The 18,345-nt window shown below is 42.4% G+C and overlaps 7 protein-coding genes across 10 annotated transcripts in view; 2 read left to right on the forward strand and 5 right to left on the reverse strand.

Annotated features, from left to right (window-relative positions):
- LOC113205613 (regulator of G-protein signaling 7) overlaps positions 1 to 984 on the reverse strand; it is a 3,936-nt gene extending 2,952 nt beyond the window's left edge. Inside the window, exon 1 of one of the 2 annotated variants that reach the window (XM_052271791.1) lies at positions 845 to 984. The gene's annotated coding sequence lies outside the window, so the exon portion shown is untranslated. The remainder of the gene's footprint in view (positions 1 to 844) is intronic. The other variant, XM_052271792.1, reaches the window with a different exon arrangement.
- Positions 985 to 1,583: 599 nt separating this feature from the next.
- LOC113205590 (protein MEMO1) lies at positions 1,584 to 4,873 on the reverse strand. Of its 2 annotated transcripts, XM_026421265.2 has the most exons (9): positions 4,770 to 4,873; positions 4,620 to 4,676; positions 4,181 to 4,262; positions 4,042 to 4,110; positions 3,846 to 3,958; positions 3,649 to 3,760; positions 3,342 to 3,561; positions 3,160 to 3,264; positions 1,584 to 3,065 (listed from the first exon to the last, which is right to left on the reverse strand). In XM_026421265.2, the coding sequence occupies exons 2-9, from the start codon at positions 4,666 to 4,668 to the stop codon at positions 2,922 to 2,924; spliced, it is 894 nt and encodes a 297-aa protein (XP_026277050.1). In that variant the 5' UTR covers positions 4,669 to 4,676; positions 4,770 to 4,873; the 3' UTR covers positions 1,584 to 2,921. The 2 variants fall into 2 exon arrangements, with proteins under 2 accessions (XP_026277050.1, XP_026277051.1); XM_026421266.2 differs by lacking the exon at positions 4,770 to 4,873 and having other exon boundaries at positions 4,620 to 4,769.
- A 1-nt stretch (position 4,874) lies between these two features.
- LOC113205591 (cytochrome b-c1 complex subunit 8) lies at positions 4,875 to 5,748 on the forward strand. The gene is made up of 3 exons (XM_026421267.2): positions 4,875 to 5,034; positions 5,375 to 5,528; positions 5,605 to 5,748. The coding sequence occupies exons 1-3, from the start codon at positions 5,014 to 5,016 to the stop codon at positions 5,697 to 5,699; spliced, it is 270 nt and encodes an 89-aa protein (XP_026277052.1). The 5' UTR covers positions 4,875 to 5,013; the 3' UTR covers positions 5,700 to 5,748.
- Positions 5,749 to 5,882: 134 nt separating this feature from the next.
- On the reverse strand, positions 5,883 to 8,292 carry LOC113205589 (complex I assembly factor ACAD9, mitochondrial). Its single transcript, XM_026421263.2, has 2 exons — positions 8,130 to 8,292; positions 5,883 to 7,920 (listed from the first exon to the last, which is right to left on the reverse strand). Exon 2 carries the CDS (start codon positions 7,899 to 7,901, stop codon positions 5,988 to 5,990), a length of 1,914 nt encoding a protein of 637 aa, XP_026277048.1. The 5' UTR covers positions 7,902 to 7,920; positions 8,130 to 8,292; the 3' UTR covers positions 5,883 to 5,987.
- Positions 8,293 to 8,454: 162 nt separating this feature from the next.
- LOC113205611 (U2 small nuclear ribonucleoprotein auxiliary factor 35 kDa subunit-related protein 2-like) lies at positions 8,455 to 9,452 on the reverse strand. The gene is made up of 3 exons (XM_026421299.2): positions 9,165 to 9,452; positions 8,881 to 9,036; positions 8,455 to 8,797 (listed from the first exon to the last, which is right to left on the reverse strand). Exons 1-3 carry the CDS (start codon positions 9,233 to 9,235, stop codon positions 8,686 to 8,688), a joined length of 339 nt encoding a protein of 112 aa, XP_026277084.1. The 5' UTR covers positions 9,236 to 9,452; the 3' UTR covers positions 8,455 to 8,685.
- A 1,603-nt stretch (positions 9,453 to 11,055) lies between these two features.
- Positions 11,056 to 15,019, forward strand: LOC113205655 (WD repeat domain phosphoinositide-interacting protein 3). 2 transcript variants are annotated; one of them, XR_003303374.2, is made up of 9 exons: positions 11,056 to 11,693; positions 12,074 to 12,250; positions 12,340 to 12,522; positions 12,601 to 12,791; positions 12,920 to 13,005; positions 13,097 to 13,198; positions 13,285 to 13,406; positions 13,533 to 13,983; positions 14,079 to 15,019. XR_003303374.2 is itself a non-coding variant. In XM_026421359.2 (8 exons), exons 1-8 carry the CDS (start codon positions 11,627 to 11,629, stop codon positions 13,637 to 13,639), a joined length of 1,035 nt encoding a protein of 344 aa, XP_026277144.1. In that variant the 5' UTR covers positions 11,056 to 11,626; the 3' UTR covers positions 13,640 to 15,019. The 2 variants fall into 2 exon arrangements, 1 of the variants encoding a protein (XP_026277144.1); XM_026421359.2 differs by having other exon boundaries at positions 13,533 to 15,019.
- Positions 14,613 to 18,305, reverse strand: LOC113205652 (little elongation complex subunit 2; the record flags this gene model as incomplete). The annotated part of the gene is given in 11 exon segments (XM_052271790.1): positions 14,613 to 15,115; positions 15,200 to 15,378; positions 15,451 to 15,673; positions 15,750 to 15,897; positions 15,987 to 16,944; positions 17,033 to 17,180; positions 17,268 to 17,444; positions 17,506 to 17,641; positions 17,718 to 17,840; positions 17,930 to 18,061; positions 18,147 to 18,305. Coding segments are annotated over 11 exon segments (2,472 nt in total), but the record flags the coding sequence as incomplete, so codon positions are not given.
- Positions 18,306 to 18,345: the final 40 nt, after the last annotated feature.

The following is an 18,345-nucleotide window of genomic DNA, read 5'->3' on the forward strand; positions in this document are numbered from 1 at the left end:
GCGGCCGGGGGCGGGAGGAGGAGCGTAAACACGGCACCCGCACAGTCCTCCAGCCCGCGGGAGCTTCACCCGCACGAGGTCCGGGACCATCACCGACCCGTGTCGTCGTCGGGGACCTCTGGCCACAGCCGGCCCCGCGCGGGAGGTCCCGACATTGCCCACGTCGCACGACGACGCGGGAAGTCGCGCCGCACTTCGCGGGTGCACGGTGCGGGGGCGCATCGACCCGGGGAGCACTCGGGGTGCTCGGCTGGGCCAGGACGACGAGCAGGAGTCCGCAGAAGTCCGCAGGAGGCAGGGCTGGCCCGCACGTGGCCGGCCGCGGCCCAGGCAGCCTGGCCGGAGCTGGGCCCAGTATGAACCCCCGCAAACACCATGCACGCTGCGGGGCCACGGGGGCATGTCGGCTCAGCTCGGCGCCCGCGGTCCACGTGGGATCGAGAATGGGGAGCTTTGGGAGACGAAAGGCGATCAAGATTTCCATTTCATTCGTGAATTTATAGAGATTATTTCAACGGCGCCGAGCATGCCCTGAATATATTTTCGTGGTGATCAGCTGTTTCGTGGGCTGGTTATCTCACTTCCCGTAGGCATGTACACGAACGATTTCAACTACCCGGCCGGCCAGGCGTCCCACGTCTAATGCGGCGATTGCAGTCGAAGCACTCGCGCGGGCGCGGGCGCGGGCAAGGCGAGGGCTCCTCCCAAACACAACACCCCCCTCGTGTGCACCTGCAGGTGGGGGGTGGGGGCGCGGCCGCGGCCCCGCAGGCAGGCCAGCCTGGCGGGGGAAGGAGCCGCGCGGCCAGCCGCGGCCGCGAGGGCTCGACGGCGAGGTGCTTACCCGGACATCCTCGCCTCGGTGCCGTGGTGCGCGCGCGTACGTCGTCCGCTGGAGCGGGGCGGGGCGGGCAGGGCCAGGGTGCGGGCGGGCCGGGCGTCGCTCGCTGGGCCCGCGACTAGACTGCGTTACGGCGCGGGGCGGCGCGGCGCCGCACCCCGCCACGCCCCGCTAGGGCTGCGCGGAGTACGGGGAGGGGGTGGGGGCCCTGCTGCCGTCTCTGTCGCTCCTCCAGGCTGGGCGAGGGGCGAGGCTCAGCGCTCTGATATCGATCGACCCCCCACCCCCCTGCACGCCAGGCCGTGGGGGCTGCGCCTGGAGAGCGGCGCATGGGCCCCTCACTCCATAGGCGCGCTGGACAAACTTTGGGTGAGCTCGAGCGCCCCGCGGAGCCTGCGGGTGCGCCGGACCGCCCGCCGGCGTTCAGGGCGCCAAGGGCCGAGCCTAGCGCAGCTCGACTGTGGCCAGGGTAGGTCAATGCGGGGAGCGCGCCAGGGTGCTGCCCGTCGTGTTTCGCACGCAGCCCCGACCAAGGCGCCGCCGCAACCCGAACTTGAACCCGAGGTCATGATGACGCCCGAGGGCTGCGCTCGGGTTCCGAACCACAGGATTTGGCGACTGATTTGTGGAGGGACGGGCCAGTCCTCATCAACAAACCTCCAAACGCAACAATTACAGTTGCGATGGACATTTTAAAATTTACGATTTTGTCGTGCAGACCACATGTTAGTAAAATACACTATTCTTTTTCATAGACGTGTATATTTGAGGGCATGAGCTACAAAATAAAAGTTGATGCTATGACATTATACACATTGTATGAACTCACACAATAAGTTTTCAATCAAATTTTCGGATCTAGTTGTTTCTTTTGAGATCACAGCAGAAACACAACACAAAACTACTTACAAAATTTTCAAAAGAAAAACTAGGTATATTAGTTTTAGGTCAACTGCTACACTAAAAGTTTTATGCGATTGAAACTTGTCAACAGACAAAATACAGTTCACATAATGAGCAAAGGACGGCTGGCCCTTAAATCATAGAGAGATATATTGATATATAAATACATTTACTGAGAAATACACTGAACATCACAATCATTTGCAGAGTGGGAACAGTATGAATAAAATCAAGACTTACAAACCAAACTCAGAGCAAAATATTTCTCTTGAGAACTACATGAATCAAGAAAATTAATAAGCATGTAGTTTCCTAATGTCTAAAACACAGTGTGATAGTATAGTTCAGATCAAACTTGTGGTGGCTCTGAGCATGGCTAGTAAGTTTTCAACAGTCTTAAACAAAATGTAACATAAAAATCACAGGTTCATAAAAGCCAATTAGGATTAAGCGAAACTGCTGAGCATAATAATTTACCTACGTTATTGTAGTATACATCATGTGTAGAATACACCTTTGGAATAATCTCTCCAGCTTCTCAGAACAGCAGGAATAAAAAGAGGAGATACAGACCACAGTTGTTGTAATATAAGTAAAACTTCCGAAATATTGAAAATCATGTGTAAATGGCTAAAAAGATCTGAGTTAAGGTTACCAGAAAATGAAATTTATCACTCAATTAAAATAAAAATATAAATGTAACAAATTTGAAGGTTGAAAAGATAACATTTTCAATTGAATTTTCTCTACAACAACAGTCTTTACTTCTCAAAAAGACCCTTTACCACAAAGCCAGCATTGAAGACTGACTGCTCATTAAGGCTGGTCTTCTTTACTTCATCATGTATGATGCACAGACTTGGAAAAAAAATGTAAGCTCTCTGATTTGATAATCTTACAAGATACAAGGTTGTAAAATCATATTAAAAATATGAACAACATAACATTTGCACTGCAGTTTTGAAATTGCTAGGACAAAAGTCACTAGACACAGCCAATATGAACTCTTTGTTCCTTACAAAACTAACAATATTAGTACATGAAAACACTACCCACTGACTGTTGCAGGGCTTAAGTTGAAAAATGAAACTGATGGCAGTGAGACAGCCTCTTTTGATTAGTTCCAATTTTCACAAATAATACCAACACACAATTTGCTCTGCTCACTCCCAACAATTTACTCAAATACCAATGCAGCTGATGCATAGCTGACTGAAGAATCACTCATGTTGCAGCACTGGTTGGATTGAGCATACTGTAAAAACTTCATTGAAAGTTTCTGCCCATTCAAACCACCCTCTTTGGTAAGATGTGATGCAGCCTGAAGTTTTAAAAAATTAGAAAAGACACATTGGTATGAAAGGTTGTCACTTGTTTTATATAAATATGGTTAACAATAATGTGAGCTAACTTACTTGTAGTAGAACTCCAATTGGATGACGCCCACAAATTGTATTGCCATACTTCTTCAAATATTCGGTAAAAGCACTTGGATTGAGAGTTTCAATTATATCCATTCCCTTCAGAAAATTAAATAAAATAATCAATAAGAGAGTGCTTTTGTAAAATACACAAATATGACAAAAATAATCCTTACTTTCCGGTCAAGAGCTTCAATTGACTGATAAATCTGACCCCAAGAACGCTCATGGAATGTGTAGCGGAACCGCTGACCCCAATGACAAAAGTCAGATGAGACAACAATAAGGTTTTGGGGGTCTGCAAGATATTTAGCCAAAATTCTGCCATACAGTGCTTCTTTCTCAGGAGACAGTGACCCTACCAGTATAGGAACGATAGTAAACTTATCTTTGTAGCTGAAAAAAAAAAAAAAAAAATGATCTTCATGATAAATTAATAAGCATAGATTTGGAAAAAGTAGAATTAAAAGTAAGGACACTTACTCTTCCATGACCTTTGCAATATAAGGCAGATGCATTTCAATACTATGCTCATCTTCATCTACAGTCATGTTCATTCTCTCAAAGTGGCCAGTGCTCTCCAATTCAGAATAAACTGTAAGATGTCATTATAAAAAGATTAGGATGGGTGAGTTTGACAGAGTAGGGGAATGGTGATAAAAAATAATTGTACAACTTACTCTGTGAATCTATTTTCAAGTCATACAAAGGTGTACGATATTTTGTTGCAGATGATAAAGCACAACCAGCGAGTCGAACATGATGTGATGGTCCCAAAATGAAAACTCGTTGTCTGCAAAAAAAAAAAAAATGATACAATGTTTCAAAAGAAAATGGAAGAATACTGTTCAGACTGGAAGCTACTGTACCACTTACACAACAACAGGGCTAATTTGCCGATAGGCATAAGCCTCACAAGCTCCACAATACTGGTAACCTGCATGCCTGTGAAAGATACAAATTGAATCAGACTTTGCATATAATTAAGCAAGAACTAAACAAAACATAAACTTACGGAGCAATAATAGCCCTGGCAGGACCATGCGATAGATCAGCTGCACTTAACCATCCTTCCAGCTGTCGTCCAAGTTCTTTTCCTGAACATGGAAGGGTGTGTTACACAATAACAGCAAAAAGGTAATTGAGTAAAATCTAATTTATTTAACTGTAATTAATTAAACTTTTCAAACAGGAATTGAACTTGTTCACTGTCAAGCAGAGCCGCAGAGCTAACTGTTGAAACATTGTATGTTTGTCAGGTGAGGAAGATGACGCACATCTTTGATTTGTAAAGCATTGAATCTATAGTATATCAAAATGATAAATAAATTCATTGCAAGAAATAAAAGATGAGTGTGAGAAGAAGTGGGGAAAATAAACAAATAGAGTAAATGAGATGATAAAAGCTGTCAATAAAAAATAAAAAAACAATAACACCAAAAAGAATGACATACCAGAATCAGAATACCAGCTTCCAGAATGCGATGCTCGTCGAACAGCCATTTTTTCAACTTATGAAAGAACGAGCGGAATCAATAAGATGGTAAATTCAGATTAACGGGCATAAGAACAAATTGTTAGTTCAAAATTATGTCAAAACTTACACACAACAACAAACAAAGACTTCTCAACTCTTTTCTACAGCCTTGCTGTTTTCTTTCACACCACACGTTGCCTGTTATCCTCCGTGGAGTGTGTCGGAACTCGCCGCCTTACAAATAGAAAGATGTTGATTCCGGTTCTGGTTTGGTTCTCTGCTCACTATCACAAGGTCAAGTCACTTTTAGCTTTCTAGCAGCAGACGAGAATTTAGAAGTTGAGGCTAACGTTTCATTCAAGCAATCAATCATGAAGCTTTCACCTCTTATGGTTAGTAGAAACTTCGAAGAAGTTTAGGTTTCAAATTTATTTCTATACTAAACTTAACGAATATGAAGGCATTTTTCGTGTTTCACTTCTTTTAACTTGACTGGGTTAAGTTCGTGCTATGCTATGTATTGTAGTAATTTTTCAATAAGCTTTCGATTTTATTTAATTAATAGACATGACACCCGTTCTAATACATAGTAGGTTAGTCCTCATATCGATGTCTAACAATGACATTTATATAACCTATCTTATTAATGTTGATGCATTTGCAAGACATGATTGACTTAACCTGAACAATTTCATTTGGTTTTTCATTGATTAAGTGTATGTTTACTTTCAGAATGCCGCGAAATGGGGGGAGCTGGCCAAATTCCGGAACATTGCAACTTTCCGGTTGTCTCCATATGAGCTGAAGCCTTTCGCTGGTTTTATCAGCCATGGTGTACCAAATACTATTAGGCGAATTCGAGGCCAATTCTTCAGAGTTGCACCACGTACGCTTTTTGAGCATTTCATTTTGTTTTTGATTTGTTGCCATACTTTGTTTAATTTTCTTTTCTGGTATTTCAGCTTTCATTGCTGGCTACCTCGTCTATGACTGGGCTAATGCAGAAAACGAGCGTCTTTCCAGGAAGAACCCCAAGGATTTTGAAAATGATGTTTAGAAAATGAAATGTAATTAATTATAGAATATACAGCTGTATAAAATTTTAACCGCATTATGTATTCAATGCCCATCTATAAAGGGAAATATTAGTTCTAAAATGATTTATCCAAATATTAATAAATTGTGGTGCTTTCTGCAATCAATGTATTTGGTGTAATGGTATACATATTAGACACATCAATTACAAAACTATGACAGTATTTATTATTACTTTGGGGCAATTTTAATACAAAGGAGAAAGTTTGACAGGAGATGACAACATTTAGTAATAATTTCTGTATATCATTCAATAAGTTCTTGCCAATGGATGTTCAGAGTAGTACTTGCGTTCATGAAGTACTGTGTCAGCAATAACCCAGTAATTAGCATCATTATTACCATATGGACTCTCCTCTATTTCTTGTAAAGTTTGACACATTCTCTTGTAAGTATCCCATACGAGAGTACTTGAAATGCTACCATCAACATCACTAAATCTGGTACCTATTGAGAGTGCACGAGAACTCCTGGAAAGGGCTGCTGTTGTTATGTACATATCAACAGCAAGGTCGGCTAATCTTGCAAGATTCATCTGCTTTTCTTCAATTTGTTTGCCCCACCGAGCGAAAGCCACCTCTGTGACCCTACGGCACTTCAAAATAGCTCTCTCTAGGTCCTTAGCACCATTTTCTAGAGAGGGATGGACATGTTCATATACAATGTCAGTGAAACCTTCCTCTTCGGGCACCATTGTAAAATAATCCTTTATGGCTTTTGCAGGATAAAAGAGCGGATTTCTTTTCTGATAAACAGACTCTTGCATAAAATTACCAGCATGCTGTAAGCAAAGCATGGCTATAGTCATCCTCAAAGTGTCCACAGAGTTTTCAACAAGAGGATGAAACAAAGTATCACGCAGAATTTTTTCATATGGTTTGTCTTTGATATATGAATCTGATCCCAAAATGGTAAGGCATTTCTTAACTATAAAAGGAACAGTTTCAGCACTGTATAGCTTGACTATGGCTGTTTCCACTTCAATGTCAGGATCTTCAATATTATCATACAAGTCTGCTGTCATATAAGTAACACTTTCCAATGCATAAAGACGGGTAGCTGCTTCAGCAAGATGTTGTTTGACAATATCATTCTTAATCAGAGGTTTCCCGAAAGAGGTACGATTAATGGCATGATGTACCGTTTTGTTTAAAAGATCTCTTAGTAGACCCACATGGGCCCCAGCCAAAGTAAATTTACCATGTAGTAGTGATCGTATCATATTAATTCCATGTCCTGCGTCACCAATCACATTTTCTTTGGGTACAGTAGTATTTTCAAATGAAATTTCCCATGCATTGTACTCATTCATTCCTAGAGTGTCCATTTTTTTGGCTGTAATTCCATCTGCATGCTTATCAACCAAAAAACAGGTAATAGTATCAGCACTTCCTTTAGAGGGGCCTTTGACTTCACTTGCAAAGACAATAAATTTATCGGCAATACCTCCATTACAAACCCATCGTTTAGACCCATTCAATACATACTGATCACCAAGGAAATCAGCAGAACAATCAAGACAGGAAACATCAACACCTGCATTTTCTTCCCACAAAGCAAAACCTATCTGAAGATCTCCCGAAGCCACAGATGGGAGGTATTTTGCTTTTTGTTCACTGCTGGCAAAATTTGTTAACAAGCTAGAGATATAATGAATGTGAACATTCAAAGTTTGAAATAGAGAGGGATCTCTTGAAAGAACTTCACATAAAAATAATATTTCAGTGCAAGATAATTCCAAACCGCCATATTCTTTGGGTATATTGACTTTGAATATACCAGTCTCTTTAAGTTTGGAAATTACTTCAGATGTGATTTGGGGCTGGTTTTGATCAAATAATATAAATTTTTGTGCATTCATGAACTTTTCAAGCTCTTGACTCATTTCTTGTACAACATCCAAGGCCCCCTGGTCAAGCTCTCCATATCCAAAAATGTGTGGGTCAATTTTCCCCTTAAATAGATTTTTAACATAAGGTGGCATTTTAACTTTGGGTTTGCGGGATTCAGGTGCCACTGTTCGGACTTTCTCCCTTACAACCTCTAAAGTTGTTTTGTTCATACAACATGATGATAGATGAAGCAATCTTTTGGAGATCATCAAGTCTCTTGCAGATAATACTTGGCGGATGTGTTGCCCATTATAAAATATGGCTCTTAGCATTATTTGATGTGACGAGTATCTGCAAACAAGCAAGAGAGATGATCAAATGGCAGTTGGAAATATTTTTTTAAACCAAATAGAAAACATAATGGAACTGTCATTTAGCTTCTCTACGTTGGATTCCAATTTTTGATGGATCAAAATAAACGGATCTCTCCAGAGGTTAAATTTGGTAAGTTGAGTTCTGACATACTCATTATGTTGATAGCAAGATATAATTTTACTTACATTTGGAAGTGAATTATTGGCAGGTTGAGTTTTTCAACGCTTGAATCAAAACCACAAATGTTATTTGCAAGGAAAACGCCCAAACCATCTCTAGAATAACCGAAAATCACACTAGCCACTTCTCAACACCGCTCAGGAAGCAGAAGCAGCAGCAGACTGCCCGCCTGTCCGCCCGATATAAGATGAGAAATCTAGTCGGCGACGGTGAGGCGCCAAACCGATTGCAACTTTGAAAACAATCGCGATATTGGATTGGTGTTTCGGGGGTGTTTCCTACTGTTGTTGTCAAAATGTTTGTAGGGTGTAGGGGTAATTATCTACGTAGTCGGTTTGGATTACTAGACTTTATTAGTATCCAAGTAACATTTACTTAGGTGGCTTGAAAATTGTTGAAAATATTCTTGAAAATAACGCAACTTATCAATTTTTAAATTCGCTTTCCTCCTCCAGGAGAACTCTAATATATAGGAGCAAAAACCGCCGACGTCGATGACTTGACTTCAAACTTTAGATTTTGACCAGTTTTCTTAGGGGGGGGGGGGGCAGCTGACTTCAGTTAACGGCCAGGTCGTCGCCTTCGACTGCGTCGGCTGCGGCTTCGGCTTCGGCTGCGGCTTCGACGGCTGCGACTGCGGCTCCGGCTGCGGCTACGACCCATCCGACCAGGCCTGCACGACAATCAACAGAGAGGATTTGTCTGGCTGATATTTTTTGACAAACACGGCCATTTAATCCTGTAAAGTATACACACCCGCACATCTGCTGCGATGAGTACATGCCCTTGTCCTCGGAGTTCATCTCCCGCCAGAGCGCCTGCGAGTCCTTCTTGAGCCGCGTGGGGGTGTGGTTGGGGAACAGGTCGCGCATGGAACGCACGAAGTTGAGGAAAGCCCCTGCTTTGCCGCCCCTGCGTGACGCGCGGAGAACCCCAGATTGATTGTGAGCTCATATCAGGCGCAGGCAGATTGCAGGAAGAAAAGAGCTATAGAGGAGAAAAGGGGGAAAAGGGGGGGGGGGTGCTGCTTCCTCACTCACCTCTTCTTCACGCCACCTCCCCGCTTGGCCCCGGACCGGCTCCGCGATTTGGAGGCCTTGCGACGCACCATGTCGCCCTTCAGGTCCGCCGGATATCGAGAGGAGGGGTCGGCTGGGCGAGAGTCCGGACCGGGGCCGGGACAGAGGGAAGGACCAGCCGCGCGCGACCCGCCGGACCTGGCCGCTGTGCGTGGAGTGTTGAGCTGGGCGGATCCACGGCGACCAGCGGCCGGCGGGGGTGGCTTTGTTGTCGGCGGCACGACCTCGTGGAGGGGGCGGAGGGGGGTGTCGTGTCGGCTGTCCGGCTGTCGGCCGCCCCTAGGGTGCCCAGGGTGCGCGGCCTACCCTCGGGGCCCGCCGCCCCCGCCCGCCCCTGGGTCTGCGGCCCCCGCGGCTCGAGGCGCTCTTGGTCCTGCCGCCGCCCTTCCCCCTGTTCTCCAGCCGCTCCCGCTGCTCGTCCCGGTCGTTGCGCGCGCGCTCCGCCTGGTCCTCGTAGGGCCGCCGCTCCTCCTCCCCCATGAGCGCCCAGAGGCCGGCGGCGCGCACCTTGGCCTGCGCCAGGCTGCCCGCCTTTAGGCCCGCCGTCCGCGCCCTCAGCGCGCGCACGAAGTTGAGGAACGGGCTCACGCTGCCGAACCGACTCAGCCTGCCGGGCCGACGGGGCCGTTCAAAGAGTGCCGGTCGTGTGTCGGACACCTTGCACTTAGTACTCTAGGGTACTTCAGTACTTCAGAGGGGTGTTGACGTGACGCTCCCCGAGGCAACGATTGGGTGGTGGGCGCGGTTTAGCTTTTGCCTCCACATGTGCGAGCCATGTTGGTAAGGCTCCGCGGGCTCAGCTAGCGCCTGCGACGCGCTGGCTAGGCCAACCCGCCCAGCAGCCGCGTGGAGCCGGCGGCCAGCCCTGTGGGCGTCCAGGCGTCCACCACCGGCGTGGCGCGGGCAGGCGAACGTCGTTATGCTCCGTGTGGTCGTTGGGTGCCCGACGTTCCCAGGGTGGTGTTGCCCCGGGGAGAACGTTCACTGTATGGCGGGGGTGGGGGTGGGGGGGTACTTTACCTTACGCCCTTTCGTCGTTTGGGGCCGGTCCTCCGGCGCGCAGCACTCCGACGTCGGGTCGCCCACGGCCCGGTGTACTGCCGGGGCAAGAGTCGACGCTTGCGCCACTGGTGCGGGGGCTTAGCGTTCCAGCCCGAAGTCATATTTTGGTTTGCCCGTGCTGACTAATGTTGTGATTTACCTAAAGAAGAGGGGGATGGGGGAGAGATTGTGCTATATCAAGTTAAGCCAAGCCGAACGCGCAAGCCCAAGCCCAAGCCGAAACTCAAGCCCGAATCGACGAATTTTTCGGATTAAAGTAATGCCAGTAACACAGAATTCTTGCCCCAGTAGCACAAATGCACTTAAATACACACTGGCTGCGGCAATGCGCGTAAAAATGAACTCTGAAAACACTAAAAACATAACTTTAATCCGAAAAATTCGTCGCATCGGGCTTGAGTTTCGGCTTGGGCTTGGGCTTGCGCGTTCGGCTTGGCTTAACTTGATATAACATTGGTGGAGCACAAGATGTCAAAATGCGTCGATAGCCTATAGCGGTCAAGAGACACGAGAGGGCCAAATTAAATTATCTCAATAATTTAGGTCATTCCCCTTGTCTGCTCCGCGCGCTCACGTCTTTGTATGGCGTATCAGCAGCGGGATAAGGGGTCCTTAACCGACCGCCTGATGGGTAGGCAACAATTCGTTCTCAGAATGCAGCCTGAAAATAGGCAGAAAGCCCAGTGGTGACTGGATTCGCGCCTGCTGTACACGGCATCTCTTGCCACACATTGTGTCTCTTTGTGCGTACCTCGCGGCTCTCGGCACGCTGCCAACAGCTGCATGCATAAGCTGTAGAGAGGCAACGGAGCTCACGCCTCTGCAGCTTCCGAGCACAGAGCTGAGTGGTTCCACAGCACCGTGGGCGCCGTCAGTCACCGCGACACGCCTAGATGTGTGCCACCACGGGGAGTGTTGTGTTCGTCTTTGCCATTGCATAAATGTGCCGTGTGGGAAGGAATCTACATAATTTTACTGCTGAAACTGCAAATCTTGCACATCTGCATCGGTCATTGTCTGCCCATGTTTTCCCTTTCCCTTCTCCCCCCGCAGCCTGGTAGGGGGTGTGTTAAAGGTTTCTTGACTATGTCTTGACTCATTCTTATTTGACTGGAAACACGAGCCTTATTTGAGCTTTTGAAGCGTCTGCGCCGTTGTTTGCATTCCCCGCCTCAAACCCTGGCCGAAGCAATATGGCGGCAAGTGGTTTGCAGAAAAAAAGAAGAAGAAAACAACATGTCTGAGCCAAGTGTCAATGTTTTCCTCGTCGAAAACAAGCAAGCTCTTTAAACGACGTCTTTAACCATTTGAATGCCATTTGTACTGTATTCATACTTCAGCTGAGCAACTTGACTTTTACAATGAATTTGGGGCCTTCAAACCCCTACGGGAATGGACTTTTGTTCGCCGGTTTCAACCAGGACCAAGGTGATTGTGGATTTAGCTGCGCATTCATTCCACTTGTTTACGCTTTCTTCGTTAGTTGGCAGGATCATGGATCAAATTATTTTCCAACTGAAATTTTAAACTTTCACAATAATTACCACCCTGCTTGTGTTATTTTTCGTCTCGTCTTAACTCTTATTACTCCGCAGCTGAGTGGCTGTCACCTTGTCTCTTGGCAGGTTAACTATTGTTTACTGCCCCAAAACACCAGTCATTTATCACTTGTGCATTGATTGGTTTATTTATTTACTCGCTAAAAAAATCGACTTTTTGCCTCGCACGTTTACAACCGCTGTTGATTATTACTAAGTTGAATTATTGACTAATTACGTTCCACCTCAATCATGAATCTTTTGTTTTAGGATGCTTTGCGTGTGGAATGGAGAATGGTTTTAGAGTTTACAACTGTGATCCTTTGAAAGAGAAAGAAAGGGAAGACTTTACTGATGGGGGTCTCAACTACGTTGAAATGCTCTTTCGGTGTAACTACTTAGCTCTTGTTGGTGGCGGAACTCATCCTAAATATCCTCCCAATAAAGGTACTAATTTTCATCTAATTTTCACTTTTTGGAGAGCTTTATTTTTATTTTTTGAGACATTAATTTTTTATAAATATTTTCCATTTTAGTTATGGTATGGGATGATCTTAAGAAACAGCCTGTGATCGCTCTTGAGTTCAATGCTCCTGTCCGGGGTGTTCGCCTTAGAAGGGATCGCATTGTTGTAGTTCTCGAAGGTGTCATCAAAGTCTACACATTTACTCAAAACCCACAACAACTGCATGTGTTTGAAACAAATCCAAATCCTAAAGGTGATTTTTAAATTACATTGCGTGAATTAAACATAGTGAATTAACATTGAACCTGAATTAATTTGTATTATTTTACAGGCCTCTGTGTTTTATGCCCCAATAGCAATAATTCTTTATTAGCTTTTCCTGGGCGAAAATCTGGACATGTTCAGGTTGTGGACTTGGCAGACACAGAACGCCCCCCTTTGGACATTGCTGCTCATGAAGCGCCCCTGAGTTGTATAGCTTTGAATTTACAGGGTACTCGATTGGCTACAGCATCAGAAAAGGTTTGCAGTGCCTTGCAATCTATAGTGCCTTTCTTCTTACCTTTTCTCTTTTACTCCTTGCTTTAAAGCCTACCTCTTTTGTACCGGCAAATTTAATTTTCTTCTCTTTCTCTCATTACATTATCTAGGGAACTCTCATTCGAGTTTTTGATACTGCCAGTGGACAAATAATAAATGAACTGAGAAGAGGAGCTAATGCAGCAAATATTTACTGGTATTATTTTCTGCCATATGTGGATCCTATGTCTCTATGTATCCTGTACTCATTTTATTTTTTTATCTATCAATCATTCATTCTCTGCTAGTATCAACTTCAACCATGACTCAACTTGCTTATGTGTATCTAGTGACCATGGCACAATTCACATATTTTCAGTTGAAGATCCTAAGCTTAATAGACAGTCCAGGTAAAAATTTAAGCTCATTAATGTCACTAGAAAGCAGGAATGCTCTCCCTTTCTAAAAAAAATCATAATAATTTTCTTTCCCTTAGCTTGGCAAGCGCATCATTCTTGCCAAAATATTTTAGCTCTAGCTGGAGTTTTTGCAAGTTTCAAGTACCAGGAAACTGTCGGTGTATGTGTGCATTTGGAGCTGACAACAATTCAATAATTGGTAAGCTGGAGAATGATACTATGCCAGGAACATGGAAAACCATCATAACTGAATATTTTTGTTGGTGTTGTGAACCTGTTTCTTCCACTCAGTTGTTCTCATTATAACTATGGTTCTTATTTTCAGTTGTTTGTGCTGATGGAAGTTACTACAAATTTGTGTATAACAAAAAAGGAGACAGCTCAAGGGATGTCAGCGCTCAGTTCCTGGACATGCCAGATGATAAATTATAGTCGTAGAGTTTAGAACTATTTTGAACAAGCGGAAAGCAGTTCTCACTCTTGGTTCTTCATAGGAAAATTGAACCACCTTTTAATCCCACCCAATATTCATTTTTACTGCCTTTTATGATTTATGTTCAAAACACTGCAAAATTCATTACACCATGTAATGTTGAAGCTGGTGGTGTTGCGACTACCAAGGTACTAGATGCATGCTCTTAAAAATGCACTTTGGTTAAAGAAAATAATTGAACTTTAAGAAAGTTTTGCAAGTGACTGAGCCAGTAACCAGAGATTTAAAAGTGTTTCTGGATTCCTTTTTATGCCTTTATGAGGAGTCATGAGATACTTGATTTGTAAGTCACAATTACGTATGTGAATTACTTCTGTTTGTCTGTGATAAAATCTCATACACAGCTAATTGCAAATTTTCTGTTTTATTAATTTGCAGTTTGCAAAGGGAATTTTGTGTGGTCCTAAAGGCTCAACACCAGTAAAACTGGAGAATTTTTAGAGTTTTTTTGCACTTTGCTTTGTCCTTTTGCTAACTGTCCTCGAATGTGTTTTGAATCCCTCTTTAAAAGTGTACATTGCCTGTAGATTCATTTGTACCAATCTGTTTCCTTTTAACAAAATATGATGACTGTGATTATCATTCAACACGTAAAATAGAAGGTTGTCATCTAAAAATGTAGTCAATCACAAGTTTACTGTTTTAATCTTAATGTCTGCGATTAAGTTAAGGTATAGAAATTATTAGTTGTTCTTTTCAAAAACAATTCTACTTGTATTTTCTGGTTGGTGGCATGTATTGACGTATGTAGGTAATTGGTTTCCTATTCTATTTCAAAGTGTCTCCTAAAAATATGTCAAAGGAATCATGATTGGAATAGCTTATCAGTGTAACTGAATTTCCTGTTGGGTAGGTTTGTTCGCTTTGTTTGTAGAACAAAATTTTTCTAGGGGACAGTGTAAAATTAAGAAATGGTAAAATGAATGTTTATTACAGCAAATTTTGATTGTTAGATAAAAACAGGTTTTTGCTGACCAGTCCATCATTTGTGAGTGAACTGAAAGATTTCTTGTTACTAATGAACATCATATCATGGTAATGAGTAATTTAAATTAACAACTGGCATGATTTGTTGACACTAAAGGTAAAACGTCCTCTGTGTGCCAATATACCATCAATACTGCTGCATTATCATCTATCTATAATTGTGAGTGTTTGAGATTTCTGTTGCGAACTGAAATTTTCACACTTGAACTGATGATAGGTTTCACTATTTTGTTAACGAAGTTTGGTGATGAATGTTTTTTTTGTCTTTTTGTACATACATATATTTAGAAAAATAATGTTTTCAATAAATCCTTAATGAAAGAAAAAATCTTCATGAGTCTAGTTTTTTTTACCCTTCTTCTTATTTTTCTTTTTTTTCTTAGACTTGAGATTGTTGATGGTTGCAAATTTGGGAGGCTTAGGCTTATCTGTAATAAATAAATACGGCTAGATATAACAAAAACAATTGACATTTTTCACAAAAGTTGCTTGCAAAGCTATGCTTTACTTACACTGCTTGGGCTTTATATCAGGTGCCCAATAAGGTTGGAAAGTGCAGGGCATTTGATGGAATAGAAGATTCTTTGGCATGATAACTCTTGAGTCAAGTGGCTGCCAAGGGACATCGCAGCCTATTTCTCCTGGTAGGGCACCATACCCAGCAGGCAAGTACCAATCTACTGCTTCATTCCTACAAATTAAACATGAATAAAGATTATTGTTAATCAATGCAGCGTCTCTGGGAAGGAGAACATATTCTTACCCTATGGTTGTCTTGAAAAGCTTTGCATTGAGTCCCATGTCTGGAGTGTGAGACAGAAGGTACTCTCCACTTGAAAGAGACATTAAATCCAACAGAACTCCATTTAGGGTCATCAAAGTATGACTTAGATCTTCATTATACAGAAGTTTTGCATCTGCTGCTACTTCCTCTTTAGAACATTTTTCAACTTTAACCATTTCTGATGTTGTCACATTAACCCGGACTGTAAAGCATAAAAACGTATTGTAGTAACTTAAGAGAAAAAAACAGAGAAAATCTAAAATGATACCTTGAAATACCTCTAGCAAGAGAAGTATTAGGTTGAATCAACAGCTTTGCCCACTGCCTAGTTAAATCACTTAAGGCAACAACTCCAGCCCCATATTCTAGTTGGTATTCAGGTTTCACAGCGAAGGTAAGAGGTTCATAAGCACCAGATCCAAGGCTCTGGAAAGTAATGGGTGAATATTTAAATTTCAAGTAATATAATGCCTTAAGTACAGTGTTTTTTTAGTTAGTTTTGTTTTTATTTTTACCTCACATCCATCAATGCGACTTCTGATAAGTAAATTGATGTTTTTAGCACTATTTTCTTCTAATGGATTTGCTTTATTTTTCTCATCTTGAAGAGACCACAAATTATACATAACATTAGTGGTATTTGGGGGTAGTGCATTACCATTCACGGTTTTGACTAAAGGGGGAGCAGGAGTTTTTTCCCATCTATTAGACAAATCATTTTTCCCATTGGATTGGACGGTTGATTCTGATTCTAAAGGCTTCAGAGTATTTTCTACTGATCCTTCTACAACTTGAGAGTCATTGCACGCAATCTGGACCCTTGATTCAGTGTCTGACAGATTTACTGCTTGATTTTCAGACAAATTCGCTTCTTGATTTCCAGAGTCTTTTATCGCTTGATTTTTAGACTCATTCACTTCTGGTTTTCCAGAGTCATTTACTGTTTGATTCTCAGGCTCATTCACTTCTTGTTGTTCAAATTCATTTACTGATTGATTTTCAGACTCACCTAGTCCTTTAATTCTAGAGTTGATTGTTGGATCATTTTCAGACTTACTTGGAGTGTGATTTTCAGATTCTTTAACTGCTTGAATTTGGGAAGAACTAGGGTTTTCTTTTGGACAGGTGATAGAAGTTTTCTTAGTATTGGTTTCTTCATCTGACAATGCAATAGTGAGACCAAACTCATCTGAACTATCATCATCATCTTCATCATTGTCATTGCCATCGCTCCCCTTCTCCTCCAAAGATTTTCTATCAGAAACCTGTAAATCTACATTTTTTGTGCAAATTTCTGATGAAACCAGGTTTTCATTTGATTTTGAAGGGGCAGACATTGAAGATTGGTTATCATTCTGTTTTGAATCTGGTGGTGCTGGCTTATCATTTCTTACTTGAGTAAAATTTTTGGGAGGGATCACATCATCTACCGAAGGTTTCCTTATCATAATGTCATCACCTTTGATATCAAATCTAAGGGAAATAAAGATAGGTTATAAGAACATATGAAAATAAGAAATTTAATGCAAGTAATGCTCAGTTTAATTAAGAAAGCACTTACTCAATACCCCCTTCGTTATGACGGTGGACAAGTGCAGCAAGCAAACCATGTTTTTGGTAAGTGCACACTTTGTCAAATTTTGTCATTCTTGAGAGAGGCAAAGCTTTATCTAAAAATACTATTGTCTTTGAAATAGGTTTCCCATCACCTGAAAGGAAACATAAATACAGCTGATATAACAAAATCTGCCAAAAAGAAATGTTTACTAATGATGTTAGAAAATGTGTATACGAACAGAATGAACGATGTTCTTTAACAATAACTGGGATAATCCATGACTTGCCAACTCCACTGTGATGTGGATGCTTATTTTCATCATAATTGTCCAATAGACATTTAAAGGCACTAGTTGACATAACAACATCAGCACCATGAAGTCTTGCCAGACGTTCAGCATTGGGATCCCTGCTGACTAAAAGGAAAAATTATGCCAAATATTTAACTAGTGAGAGACAGGAGAATTAGACTCATACCTGGTACTTTATGCAAAGTCCCACTCAGTTGTCCAGGGGGAATATTAAGGTATCGCCATGTTCGCAGTCTTATAAGAGAGGTAGCTATTCTAAATGGTGCATCAAACTGTGGTAATTTTGAAATTGGAACTTTACCCTATAAGAAAGAATACAATTTTCAGGTAATCAGTCAATTACAAAAGTTCTAATGTAGAAAAAATAAATTTACTAACAATATTCAGAATATTTTTGATGAGATGCATCTTAACAACTGTATTGCTTTTACGAAGCAATGAAACTGTTCTTAGCAACTTGTAATTTTTGGGATACTGGGCCATTGCATGAGAAACTTTGTCCTGTAAAAGGGACACAATATGAATGAGTTATTTAAGAGTTAGAGTTAATCAACATAGCAATGTTTTTAATGTATTTTCAAGATTCTTACTGTCCAATGCTGAAGAACAAAGTTATAAGCATCTCCTTTAATTTTACTTGTTCGGTCCGCATAATCTAGCCAATCTTGTTTGGCATGGTCTAAGAATTCCTTTTGTTCTGCTTGTACTCTTCTCAACAATGACTAGCGGAGGAGATGAACACACATTACACACTGCTCAAAGAGATGGTAGGGCTAGATAAACTAGAGCTGAATTAGGCATAAATACCTGAAACAGTTGATATTCTGCCTTCTCACATGGTGTAAGGTCAGTTACTGGTCTACCATAAAACTTCTGGTAAAGTCTTAGGCAATCCTTCTGCTCATCACGACTAAGTGCTGACATTCGATCTATACCTGGTTGTTTAACTAAACCTGGAACATACATCTAAAACACAAGTACAATTTTACTATATTGCATTATTATT

The sequence above is a fragment of the Frankliniella occidentalis genome, unplaced genomic scaffold (genome assembly GCF_000697945.3).
Source record: "Frankliniella occidentalis isolate FOCC.00 unplaced genomic scaffold, Focc_3.1 Scaffold172, whole genome shotgun sequence".
NCBI classification, from domain to species: Eukaryota; Metazoa; Arthropoda; class Insecta; order Thysanoptera; family Thripidae; genus Frankliniella; species Frankliniella occidentalis.